This window comes from Trichomycterus rosablanca, chromosome 3 (genome assembly GCF_030014385.1).
Source record: "Trichomycterus rosablanca isolate fTriRos1 chromosome 3, fTriRos1.hap1, whole genome shotgun sequence".
Lineage (NCBI taxonomy): Eukaryota > Metazoa > Chordata > Actinopteri > Siluriformes > Trichomycteridae > Trichomycterus > Trichomycterus rosablanca.
In genome coordinates this window covers 54,556,534-54,570,990 of record NC_085990.1, presented here as the reverse complement: position 1 = coordinate 54,570,990, position 14,457 = coordinate 54,556,534, and the positions used below count along the sequence as shown (strand labels likewise).

Here is a 14,457-nt window from a genome sequence, read left to right as displayed (position 1 = left end):
TGTCTCTAATTCACCTCACGTCTTTGGACTGTAGGAGGAGGAAACCGGAGCACCCGGAGGAAACCCACGCAGACACGGAAAGAACATGCAAACTCCACACAGAAAGGACCCGGACTGCCCCACCTGGGTATCGAACCCAGGACCTTCTTGCTGTGAGGCGACAGTGCTACCCTCTTAGCCACCGTGCCACCCTCATGAAAGAACTGTAGCCAAAAAGCTATACCTTTGATTTGGAAACAAAGCCAAGCAACTTATGCACAAAAACATAGAAACTGGGGTGCAGAAGTGATGATGAGTCAATATTTGAAATAAATACTCAATTAAACAAAAGTCAATTAAAAATAATATAAATAATAACAGATTTTAAGGCTTCTTTTTTGGAAAGGGGGTGAGGTGAGCGGAGGAAGGTCGTAAACACTTATTAAAGAAGCACCACTTAGATAAACTGCAGCTTTACCGGAGCAAAGTGATTTTGTTGCTTATCATCTGTAGCACTTTAGTTACTGTTAGTGCAGTAAATATAAAATCAAATGTTTAATTAAATGAATGTGATCCACACACACAGGTTAGAATAAGTTGTGTTTAGGTGGATCAGAACCACTTCATGTTGCTTCACTACATTTATAATAACAGTAAAAAGCTGCTGCTGTGACATTAATGATGAAAATACTTACTCCGCTCTTCTGGATTCTTTCACCACTGGCAGAAGCTTCAGGAGACATTCATCTGATCCATAATATTTACTTAAATTAAACTCCTCCAGATCTTCTACTGAGTTCAGCAACACAAACACCAGTGCTGACCACTGAGCAGGAGAGAGACTGGTTCCTCTGAGACAACCAGAACCAAAGCGTTTAGAATAAGCTGTTGTATCATAACATACATAACTAATATAAGATTCTATTTTGGTCTGGTAAGTCTGGACCTCCTGCACGAGAGAATGATCATTCAGTTCATTCAGACAGTGGAACAGATTGATGGATTTCTCTGGTGAGGGATCCTTCCTGATCTTCTCCTTGATGTACTCCACAGTTTCCTCTTTACTGTGAGAGCTACTTCCTGTCTGTGTCAGTAGGTCTCGTAAGAGAGTCTGATTGGACTCCAGTGAGAGACCCAGAAGGAAGCGAAGGAAAAGGTCCAGGTGTCCATTCTCACTCTGCAAGGCCTTGTCCACTGCACTCCTGAGGAAATCAGACATGGACTTGGTGAACAGATCAGACAGATCATTGGTTTGTTGTTCTGTTGGCTTTTTGCTGATGAAGCAGATAAATGCAAATAAAGCAGCCAGAAACTCCTGGACGCTCAGATGAACAAAGCTGAAGACCTTCCCCAGGTGTAACCCAAACTCCTCTCTGAAGATCTGGGTGCACACTCCTGAGTACACTGACACTTCTCTGACATCAATACCACACTCTCTCAAGTCTTCTTCATAGAAGATCAGGTTTCCTTTTCCCAGCTGTTGGAAAGCCAGTTTTCCCAGTGCCAGTATCGTCTCTCTGGTCTGATGAGGGTCAGGATCACATTTCCCATGATACTTTTGTTCCTTGTGTTTGATCTGAAAGATCAGGAAGTGAATGAACATTTGAGTCAGAGTTTTGGGGATCTCTCCACCCTCTGCTTCACCCAGCATTCTCTCTAGAACAGAGGCTGAAATCCAGCAGAAAACTGGAATGTGACACATGATGTAGAGGCTTCTTGATGACTTCATGTGTTTGATGATTTTACTGGCCAGGTTCTCATCACTGAACCTCTTCCTAAAGTACTCCTCTTTCTGAGGATTACTGAACCCTCGTACCTCTGTTACCTGGGCTACACACTCAGGAGGGATCTGATTGGCTGCAGCTGGTCGAGAGGTGATCCAGAGGAGAGCAGAGGGAAGCAGGTTCCCCTTGATGAGGTTTGTCAGCAGCACATCCACTGAGGCTGATTCTGTTACATCCCACATATCATCATTGTTCTGGAAGTTTAGAGGAAGTCGACACTCATCCAGACCATCAAAGATGAAAATGATCTTGTAGGTGTTGCAGTTTATTGGTTTTATTCTATTAAATTCTGGGAAAAAATAATGAAGAAGCTCCATCAGACTGAGATGTTTCTCCTTCATCAGATTCAGCTCTCTAAAGGGAAGTGGGAACATGAAGAGAACGTCCTGATTGGCTTTTCCTTCAGCCCAGTCCAGAATGAACTTCTGCACAGAGACTGTTTTTCCAATTCCAGCAACTCCTTTAGTCAGCACAGTTCTGATGGACATGTCTTTAAAGAGGTCCTTACATTTGATGGGTTTCTCCTGTGTTGTTGGTCTCCTGGATGTCGTTTCAATCTGTCTCACTTCATGTTCATTATTGACGTCTCCACTCGAACCCTGTGTGATGTAGAGCTCAGTGTAGATCTGATCAAGGAGAACTGATGATCCAGGCTGTGAGATTCCTTCATTAATTTCTCTATATTTCTCTATCAGTTTGGTTTTGAGGTTCTTCTGATAAACAGAGACCAGCTCTAATAAACAGAAAAACATGAAGGTAAATATTTTACTGTATGAACCAGAGTATTTGTTTGTTTGTTTATTAGGATTTTAACGTCATGTTTTACACTTAGGTTACATTCATGACAGGAACGGTAGTTACTCATTACACAAGATTTATCAGTTCACAAGGTTGTATATAGAACACAGTCCTGGACAATTTTGTATCTCCAATTCACCTCACGTGCATGTCTTTGGACTATGAGAGGAAACCGGAGCACCTGGAGTAAACCCATGCAGCCACGGGGAGAACATGCAAACTCCAAACAGAAAGGACCCGGACCGCCCCACCTGGGGATCGATCCCAGGACCTTCTTGAACCAGAGTATAAAATCTAATGTTATTTACTTATCTAACCTGTCTGATCATCTTTATCAGATACTGATTAATACAGACAGTCCATATTAATTAGACTTAATGTCAGAGTTCTGATTTTAGCTACTAATAATGTTTATTATTATTAGAAATATTAAAACTGAACTGGGGGGTATTCCAGAAAGCGGGTTAAGTGATTAAACCGGGTAAGTTAACTCAGAATTAATGAAAACTCGAGGTTTTCCGTTCCAGAAACCGGGATTAAAGAGAGCCTGTGTCAGTTACTATAGCAACTTACGCTCTGAAGCTAATCTGCTCGCTGGCAGGCTAACTTAAACCTAAACCGGGGTTACACTAAAACCTAACCTGGGGTTACTCGCACTTTTCTCATGTAAACCCGGCGTGTCCTTTCCTCCAGCATCCAGTGGATCCCGACGCGCTAATTATTCGAATTATTCATTCTTAGTTGGGAACGAATCATTAAACTTCGGATTGGATTTATTCGCAAACCTTTCCGTTTTTATCAGTCAGTCAATTCGGGGAGAGTGGGGACGGTTGCCACAAGGGGCAGCTTCAACATTATTAATCACAATAATCACAATATTAACAAAAAGGCTTGTTATAACATTAATTATAACATTATGGATGGAATGTTATGGATTAATATAGAACACCTTTAACATACACACACAGTTTAGTAAGATAAAACAATTTGTGGTTTAAATTGATTGTAGTAATTAACCCCAAACATGATTGTTACTTAAAACATGGCCTATATACTATATATATACACTGTGTGCACAATTATTAGGCAAGTTGTATTTTTGAGGATTAATTTTATTATCGAACAACTACAGTGCTCTCGGTCAATGCAAAATGTTAATAAACCTCAAACCTAAATATTTAAGAAAGTGAAAGTGAGGTTTTGGCTTTCTTAGGAGAATATCTATGTGTGCATAATTATTGGGCAACTATTAGTGTGCAGAATTATTATGCAATTAAATGAAAAATGGAAATGTGTCCATCTCACTTGTTTATTTTCATCTGTTAAAGTGAGAATAATAAACAAACAACTCAAAATTGACATATAAACATTTCTGACATTTAAAAAAAAATCAGTGACCAATATAGTCACCCTTCTTTTCAATAACAGCCATAAGTCTTCCATTCATGGAGTCTGTCAGTTTCTTGATCTGTTGACGATCAACTTTTTGTGCAGCAGCAACCACAGCCTCCCAGACACTGTTCAGAGAGGTGTATTGTTTTCCTGCACCATAAATCTGCCATTTAAGAAGGGCCCACAAGTTCTCAATAGGGTTTAGGTCAGGTGAGGAAGGGGGCCATGTAATTATTCTTTCATCTTTAAGGCCTTTCCTGGCTAGACACGCAGTGGAGTACTTTGATGCATCGGATGGAGCATTATCCTGCATAAAAATCATGGTCCTCTTAAAAAAATGCAGACTTTTTCCTGTACCACTGCTTATAGAAGGTGTCTTCTTAAAACTGGCAGTTGGTTTGGGAGTTGATTTTCAGTCCATTTTCAACACGAAAAGGACCAACTAGCTTATCTTTAATAATACTAGCCAATAGGAGAACCCCACCTCCACCTTGCTGGCATCTGAGTTGAAGGGGAGCTCTGTGGCCGTTACCGATCCAGCCACGGTCCCGTCCATCTGGTCCATCAAGAGTCACTCTCATCTCATCAGTCCATAAAACCTTTGAAAAATCTGTCTTCAGATATTTCCTGGCCCAGTCTTGACGTTTTAACTCATGTGTCTTGTTCAGTAGTGGTCGGGTTTCAGCCTTCCTTATCTTGGCCATGTCTCTGAGCACTGAACACCTTGTACTTCTGGACACTCCAGGTAGGTTTCAGTTCTGGAATATGACGGCACTGGAGGATAATGGTTCCTGGTAGCTTCAGGTTTGATTGTTCTCATATTTTTGGCAGTTATTTTGCGTTTTCTTTTCTCAACACATTTCTTGCGACCCTGTTGACTATTTGCAACAAAATGCTTGGTGGTTCTGTGATCACGCCCCAATATCTTAGCAATTTCAAGAGTGCTGCATCCCTCTGAAAGAATTTTTACAATTTGTAACTTTTCAGAGTCAGTTAAATCTTGTTTTAGGCCCATTTTGCCAGAGGAAAAGAAGCTGCCTAATAATTATGCACAACTTGAAATAGGGTGTTGGTCTTCTTAGGCTCCACCCTCCCTCATTACACAAATACACATCACCTGATATGCTTAAATACAGTAAGCATTCAAGTTTATATAGCTTGGAGTTGGAAAATATGCATATAAATGATGATATGGTCAAAATACTCACTTGCCTAATAATTGTGCACACAGTGTATATATATATACAGTGTATCACAAAAGTGAGTACACCCCTCACATTTCTGCAAATATTTTATTATATCTTTTCATGGGACAACACTATAGACATGAAACTTGGATATAACTTAGAGTAGTCAGTGTACAACTTGTATAGCAGTGTAGATTTTCTGTCTTCTGAAAAGAACTCAACACACAGCCATTAATGTCTAAATGGCTGGCAACATAAGTGAGTACACCCCACAGTGAACATGTCCAAATTGTGCCCAAAGTGTCAATATTTTGTGTGACCACCATTATTATCCAGCACTGCCTTAACCCTCCTGGGCATGGAATTCACCAGAGCTGCACAGGTTGCTACTGGAATCCTCTTCCACTCCTCCATGATGACATCACGGAGCTGGTGGATGTTAGACACCTTGAACTCCTCCACCTTCCACTTGAGGATGCGCCACAGGTGCTCAATTGGGTTTAGTCCATCACCTTTACCTTCAGCTTCCTCAGCAAGGCAGTTGTCATCTTGGAGGTTGTGTTTGGGGTCGTTATCCTGTTGGAAAACTGCCATGAGGCCCAGTTTTCGAAGGGAGGGGATCATGCTCTGTTTCAGAATGTCACAGTACATGTTGGAATTCATGTTTCCCTCAATGAACTGCAGCTCCCCAGTGCCAGCAACACTCATGCAGCCCAAGACCATGATGCTACCACCACCATGCTTGACTGTAGGCAAGATACAGTTGTCTTGGTACTTCTCACCAGGGCACCGCCACACATGCTGGACACCATCTGAGCCAAACAAGTTTATCTTGGTCTCGTCAGACCACAGGGCATTCCAGTAATCCATGTTCTTGGACTGCTTGTCTTCAGCAAACTGTTTGCGGGCTTTCTTGTGCGTCAGCTTCCTTCTGGGATGACGACCATGCAGACCGAGTTGATGCAGTGTGCAGCGTATGGTCTGAGCACTGACAGGCTGACCTCCCACGTCTTCAACCTCTGCAGCAATGCTGGCAGCACTCATGTGTCTATTTTTTAAAGCCAACCTCTGGATATGACGCCGAACACGTGGACTCAACTTCTTTGGTCGACCCTGGCGAAGCCTGTTCCGAGTGGAACCTGTCCTGGAAAACCGCTGTATGACCTTGGCCACCATGCTGTAGCTCAGTTTCAGGGTGTTAGCAATCTTCTTATAGCCCAGGCCATCTTTGTGGAGAGCAACAATTCTATTTCTCACATCCTCAGAGAGTTCTTTGCCATGAGGTGCCATGTTGAATATCCAGTGGCCAGTATGAGAGAATTGTACCCAAAACATCAAATTTAACAGCCCTGCTCCCCATTTACACCTGGGACCTTGACACATGACACCAGGGAGGGACAACGACACATTTGGACACAATTTGGACATGTTCACTGTGGGGTGTACTCACTTATGTTGCCAGCTATTTAGACATTAATGGCTGTGTGTTGAGTTATTTTCAGAAGACAGTAAATCTACACTGCTATACAAGCTGTACACTGACTACTCTAAGTTATATCCAAGTTTCATGTCTATAGTGTTGTCCCATGAAAAGATATAATAAAATATTATATCTTTTATATAATAAATAAAATAAAACACTGTATATATATATATATATATATATATACAGTGTATCACAAAAGTGAGTCCACCCCTCACATTTCTGCAGATATTTAAGTATATCTTTTCATGGGACAACACTGACAAAATGACACTTTGACACAATGAAAAGTAGTCTGTGTGCAGCTTATATAACAGTGTAAATTTATTCTTCCCTCAAAATAACTCAATATACAGCCATTAATGTCTAAACCACCAGCAACAAAAGTGAGTACACCCCTAAGTGAAAGTTCCTGAAGTGTCAATATTTTGTGTGGCCACCATTATTTCCCAGAACTGCCTTAACTCTCCTGGGCATGGAGTTTACCAGAGCTTCACAGGTTGCCACTGGAATGCTTTTCCACTCCTCCATGACGACATCACGGAGCTGGCGGATATTCGAGACTTTGCGCTCCTCCACCTTCCGCTTGAGGATGCCCCAAAGATGTTCTATTGGGTTTAGGTCTGGAGACATGCTTGGCCAGTCCATCACCTTTACCCTCAGCCTCTTCAATAAAGCAGTGGTCGTCTTAGAGGTGTGTTTGGGGTCATTATCATGCTGGAACACTGCCCTGCGACCCAGTTTCCGGAGGGAGGGGATCATGCTCTGCTTCAGTATTTCACAGTACATATTGGAGTTCATGTGTCCCTCAATGAAATGTAACTCCCCAACACCTGCTGCACCCATGCAGCCCCAGACCATGGCATTCCCACCACCATGCTTGACTGTAGGCATGACACACTTATCTTTGTACTCCTCACCTGATTGCCGCCACACATGCTTGAGATCATCTGAACCAAACAAATTAATCTTGGTCTCATCAGACCATAGGACATGGTTCCAGTAATCCATGTCCTTTGTTGTTATGTCTTCAGCAAACTGTTTGCGGGCTTTCTTGTGTAGAGACTTCAGAAGAGGCTTCCTTCTGGGGTGACAGCCATGCAGACCAATTTGATGTAGTGTGCGGCGTATGGTCTGAGCACTGACAGGCTGACCCCCCACCTTTTCAATCTCTGCAGCAATGCTGACAGCACTCCTGCGCCTATCTTTCAAAGACAGCAGCTGGATGTGACGCTGAGCACGTGCACTCAGCTTCTTTGGACGACCAACGCGAGGTCTGTTCTGAGTGGACCCTGCTCTTTTAAAACGCTGGATGATCTTGGCCACTGTGCTGCAGCTCAGTTTCAGGGTGTTGGCAATCTTCTTGTAGCCTTGGCCATCTTCATGTAGCGCAACAATTCGTCTTTTAAGATCCTCAGAGAGTTCTTTGCCATGAGGTGCCATGTTGGAACTTTCAGTGACCAGTATGAGAGAGTGTGAGAGCTGTACTACTAAATTGAACACACCTGCTCCCTATGCACACCTGAGACCTAGTAACACTAACAAATCACATGACATTTTGGAGGGAAAATGACAAGCAGTGCTCAATTTGGACATTTAGGGGTGTAGTCTCTTAGGGGTGTACTCACTTTTGTTGCCGGTGGTTTAGACATTAATGGCTGTATATTGAGTTATTTTGAGGGAAGAATAAATTTACACTGTTATATAAGCTGCACACAGACTACTTTTCATTGTGTCAAAGTGTCATTTTGTCAGTGTTGTCCCATGAAAAGATATACTTAAATATCTGCAGAAATGTGAGGGGTGTACTCACTTTTGTGATACACTGTATATATGAAGACATATATATGACATATTACTGGTAGCAGTATTTTTTACAGCCACATTAATGAATGAAAACCCTATCTGTACAAAAAAAGTCTTTGCAAAATTATGTAAAAGAACGATTTTACTACATATCAATGAATGCTGCAACTGCCCTGTTATGGGTCTGTTCAAGTATGATTTTTTTACACATATTATCATATGTATATATGTTACAGCTGTGTGTGGGTGGGTAACTGACAGATGTGGATTTAATTTTATTAAAATGTTGTATTTTATTATTTGAACAGCAGACAGAATATCCCTCCACATACAGGTAGTGACCATTATCTTAAAAAATGAACAAATGTCATAAAACAGTGTAACATTTAATACATGTTCTGCAACCTACTGTTCTCCATCTTATGGAGATGCTTTCATTAAGATCTTATGTGATGATACCCACATTACAAATATTGAAGCCAAATGGTCAGGCTCTGTGCATGATCACTGAAAATAAAAGTTCATTTCCTTGTCCTTATTCTTCAGTGGGAACATTTATATTTATACACACTTAGCATCGACACCCATCTTAAATTCAAGCAACTGAATTTCTAGCCTTGTCTGTTTTATATGCTCCACCTGAGGATCACACTTTGCAGTTTGTTTCTCCAGATGGACCTTGTATAGATCATTTACACCCAACTATAATAGCACCCAACAATAGCTTTTTGTGTTTTCAATATTTCAGATATTTGGTAAGACATTTTTACTGTTCTAAGCTGAGTTTTGGAGGTAGATGGTCACTCATTTGATTCAGAACTGCCCATCACATTCTGTTAGAGGACAGTCACACACATTATACAGTGGGGCCAAAAAGTATTTAGTCAGCCACTGATTGTGCAAGTTCTCCTACTTAGAAAGATGAGAGAGGTCTGTAATTTTCATCATAGGTACACTTCAACTATGAGAAACAAAATGAGAAAAAAAATCCAGGAAATCACATTGTAGGATTTTTAAAGAATTTATTTGTAAATTATGGTGGAAAATAAGTATTTGGTCAATAACAAGTTCAACTCAATACTTTGTAACATAACCTTTGTTGGCAATGACAGAGGTGAAACGTTTCCTGTAAGTCTTCACCAGGTTTGCACACACTGTAGCTTTTAGTATTTTGGCCCATTCCTCCATGCAGATCTCCTCTAGAGCAGTGATGTTTTGGGGCTGTCGCTGGGCAACACAGACTTTCAACTCCCTCCACAAATTTTCTATGGGGTTGAGGTCTGGAGACTGGCTAGGCCACTCCAGGACCTTGAAATGTTTTTTACGGAGCCACTCCTTCGTTGCCCGAGCGGTGTGTTTGGGATCATTGTCATGCTGGAAGACCCAGCCACGTTCCATCTTCAATGCTCTCACTGATGGAAGGAGGTTTTGGCATAAAATCTCATGATACATGGCCCCGTTCATTCTTCCCTTAACACGGATCAGTCGTCCTGTCCCCTTTGCAGAAAAACAGCCCCAAAGCATGATGTTTCCACCCCTATGCTTCACAGTAGGTATGGTGTTCTTGGGATGCAACTCAGCATTCTTCTTCCTCCAAACACGACGAGTTGAGTTTTTACCAAAAAGTTCCATTTTGGTTTCATCTGACGACATGATATTCTCCCAAATCCTCTTCTGGATCATCCATATGCTCTCTGGCAAACTTCAGATGGGCCTGGACCTGTACTGGCTTAAGCAGGGGGACACGCCTGGCACTGCAGGATTTGAGTCCCTCTCGGCGTAGTGTGTTACTGATGGTAGCCTTTGTTACTTTGGTCCCAGCTCTCTGCAGGTCATTCATCAGGTCCCTCCGTGTAGTTCTGGCATTTTTGCTAACCGTTCTCATGATTATTTTGACCCCACGGGATGAGATCTTGCGTGGGGCCCCAGATCGAGGGAGATTATCAATGGTCTTGTATGTCTTCCATTTTCTTACAATTGCTCCCACAGTTGATTTATTCACACCAACCTGCTTACCTATTGTAGATTCACTCTTCCCAGCCTGGTGCAGGTCTACAATTTTCTTCCTGGTGTCCTTCGACAGCTCTTTGGTCTTGGCCATGGTTGAGTTTGGAGTCTGACTGTTTGAGGCTGTGGACAGGTGCCTTTTATACAGATAACGAGGTCAAACAGGTGCCATTAATACAGGTAACGAGTGGAGGACAGAAGAGCTTCTTAAAGAAGAAGTTACAGGTCTGTGAGAGCCAGAAATCTTGCTTATTTGTGGGTGACCAAATACATATTTTCCACCATAATTTACAAATAAATTCTTTAAAAATCCTACAATGTGATTTCCTGGATTTTTTTTCTCATTTTGTCTCTCATAGTTGAAGTGTACCTATGATGAAAATTACAGACCTCTCTCATCTTTCTAAGTAGGAGAACTTGCACAATCAGTGGCTGACTAAATACTTTTTGGCCCCACTGTAATTGTAGATCAAATGAAATGCCATGCTCTATGTTCAACATATACTGTTTCTCTGTAGGCCTCCCAGTATCATCGCACCTTGAGGCAGCAGAGATAGTTTCTTTATCGTCCTTCTACAGTGTTTTTTTTTTTGTATTAAAGAACATTATTTATATTTATTAGGATCTATAGGGACATTTAGGTCACTAACAATTGCAGAAGGCTTAAAACCACCAATCACTGGAGAGATGGCAATATAAAGTGTTCAGACTGCACCAATGTAGTTCTTAATATTCCACAGTTTATGCACTACAGACTAATGATTTACATGTAATAAACAGCCTTGAACATAGACAGTTTTTGTATTTAATTTTTATCTGCAGCCATGTACATCTGATTTCACTTGGATTACACCTAGATTGAGTAAATGAAAGAAAAAAATGTGTAAAATCGAGACAAATGTTACAACTGACATATTAAACAATTTTACCCTATCCTTCTGCTAAATGTTGAATTATGTTTTTTTTTCTTAATTTAAACTCACGCATTAACTCTGTAAACATTTTTTTGCCATTTGCGACGTCTTTTTTTACGGACACTGCTGTATCCGTAACTGTATCCGACACTGTTAGACACTTTCACTGTCTTAAACATTTTCATGATCTGCACACGCCAACATTAAAATGAACACTTCTATTGGTGTAAAATATGACGGACTACTTTTTCTTTCGTTCACATCCATGGTGAATCTATTTATCGCCACTCCATTGAGAATGCCTGTTTATAGGTAACCGTGAAACCACTTCTGCTGGGTTCAATCTACTCAGACTTGAGTAATCTAACGCTGAACCGCTTTTGTGGAACCGAAAACTCCGGCTATGACACAGCGAGATAAGTCAACTCGGAGTTCAGGTTTAAGTTTGAGGTTTGTTAAACCCGCTTTCTGGAATACCCCCCAGATCTGTGATTAAATCTGGACAAGTTTTGTTGTTATTTTTAAATGAAAGTGATGTAATAAAACCAGCAGCTCTTACTGGTCTGCAGTTTGTTGGCTAAATCTGTCTGGTTCATCTTCTTGAGGACATGTAGTGTGATCTTCAGCACCTCCTCTCTGAAACTACATTGATCCTCCTCATCCTTCACCTCAGAGCATTCTGGGTAATCTGGACTCAGTATTTTCTTATATTTATGCAGCTCATTCTTCAACAGAGTGAAGACCTTCTGCTCCAGCTCCTGATTAATAAATACACAATAATAAAACATCGAGATGTTTTAAGACTACACAGGTACATTTAGCTCCAGAATTACTGGCATCCTTGGTAAAGATGAGTAAAATGTCATGACAGAATCTCTCCAGATCCTCCAGGTTTCAAAGTTTCTCTCGTGTGTACTCTTGTCTTTAGCTCACCTTGTAACTCTACATTTACATTAATAATCAGATCTAATGTTAACACACACTTCACAGGCAGAGCTGTTTACAAGTGTTTGTGGTCTCAGTGCACCAGTGCCATAATAAGTATATACAGGGGTTGGACAAAATAACTGAAACACCTGGTTTTAGACCACAATAATTTATTAGTATGGTGTAGGGCCTCCTTTTGTGGCCAATACAGCGTCAATTCGTCTTGGAAATGACATATACAAGTCCTGCACAGTGGTCAGAGGGATTTTTAGCCATTCTTCTTGCAGGATAGTGGCCAGGTCACTACGTGATGCTGGTGGAGGAAAACGTTTCCTGACTCGCTTCTCCAAAACACCCCAAAGTGGCTCAATAATATTTAGATCTGGTGACTGTGCAGGCCATGGGAGATGTTCAACTTCACTTTCATGTTCATCAAACCAATCTCTCACCAGTCTTGCTGTGTGTATTGGTGCATTGTCATCCTGATACACGGCACCGCCATTGGATGCACATGGTCCTCCAGAATGGTTCGGTAGTCCTTGGCAGTGACGCGCCCATCTAGCACAAGTATTGGGCCAAGGGAATGCCATGATATGGCAGCCCAAACCATCACTGATCCACCCCTATGCTTCACTCTGGGCATGCAACAGTCTGGGTGGTACGCTTCTTTGGGGCTTCTCCACACCGTAACTCTCCCGGATGTGGGGAAAACAGTAAAGGTGGACTCATCAGAGAACAATACATGTTTCACATTGTCCACAGCCCAAGATTTGCGCTCCTTGCACCATTGAAACCGACGTTTGGCATTGGCACGAGTGACCAAAGGTTTGGTTATAGCAGCCCGGCCGTGTATATTGACCCTGTGGAGCTCCCGACGGACAGTTCTGGTGGAAACAGGAGAGTTGAGGTGCACATTTAATTCTGCCGTGATTTGGGCAGCCATGGTTTTATGTTTTTTGGATACAATTCGGGTTAGCACCCGAACATCCCTTTCAGACAGCTTCCTCTTGCGTCCACAGTTAATCCTGTTGGATGTGGTTTGTCCTTCTTGGTGGTATGCTGACATTACCCTGGATACCGTGGCTCTTGATACATCACAAAGACTTGCTGTCTTGGTCACAGATGCGCCAGCAAGACGTGCACCAACAATTTGTCCTCTTTTGAACTCTGGTATGTCACCCATAATGTTGTGTTTGAGCAAAACTGTGCCCTTACCCTGCTAATTGAACCTTCACACTCTGCTCTTACTGGTGCAATGTGCAATTAATGAAGATTGGCCACCAGACTGGTCCAATTTAGCCATGAAACCTACCACACTAAAATGACAGGCGTTTCAGTTATTTTGTCCAACCCCTGTACATACATGTACATATTATGAATTGTAGCGTTTTTGATACATTAAAGCTACATTAGGTTTAGGGTCAGATGACTAAAACAGTCACAACAAAAGCTTGATTCTGTGCTAATCCCACCTTATAAGTATTTTTATTATATAAAATCTAATTTAAGGATACATTTCTCTAAAATTTTGATGCAAGATTTCACTAACTAGCTAAATTCTTTTGCCATCAAGGGGTGCCAATAATTTTGGAGCTCACTATATTACACTGTTCCATGACAGTGATGCCAGAGTTACTGTTTATTATAACAGATAAACTGTAATCATCTCTGATTAACCATCACACTGTTACATGTATGAAAATGGAAATTCCTGCAATATAAAGAAACACATTACACACAAAAATTCAGACACACACCTCAAATATGGAGTCCAACTCATTTCTGATGCTTCTTTCTGATTTCTTTGATTTCTCTTGGTTTCTGTGAACAACCATACATGGTGATGAGATGGTGATGAGATGGTGAAAATAGATAAACAATTATTAATAAAACAGAACCTTAATAAATAAAATAATGATGGAGTAAAATATATTTTGAACATGGCCTACATTATCATAACTAACATGCTATATTTGGGATTATACAACAGTTAGTTCCGACCTTACAATCTGATTGGTTGAGAAGCGTTCTCACTGTGCTGATATTGGTGATAACAGCACGGGCTTTTCACACAATAACTGTATTACTCTGCTGACGCGTTGCCAGTAACGACGAGCTTCATGCACACACACACGCACGCAGGCGACACCAACTTTTTTTCCCGATCGCGTTTTAAATCT

At 41.3% G+C, this 14,457-nt stretch overlaps 1 protein-coding gene across 1 annotated transcript in view; it reads right to left on the bottom strand.

The window, feature by feature from the left end:
* The window catches only part of LOC134309992 (NACHT, LRR and PYD domains-containing protein 12-like), a 45,481-nt gene extending 31,396 nt beyond the window's left edge, over positions 1-14,085 (bottom strand). Inside the window, exons 1-3 of the mRNA XM_062991502.1 lie at positions 14,035-14,085; positions 11,910-12,108; positions 675-2,496 (exon numbers count right to left, since the gene is read on the bottom strand). Coding sequence (XP_062847572.1) covers positions 675-2,496; positions 11,910-11,946 — 1,859 coding nt within the window. The 5' untranslated portion in view covers positions 11,947-12,108; positions 14,035-14,085. The remainder of the gene's footprint in view (positions 1-674; positions 2,497-11,909; positions 12,109-14,034) is intronic.
* Between the last annotated feature and the right edge of the window lie 372 nt (positions 14,086-14,457).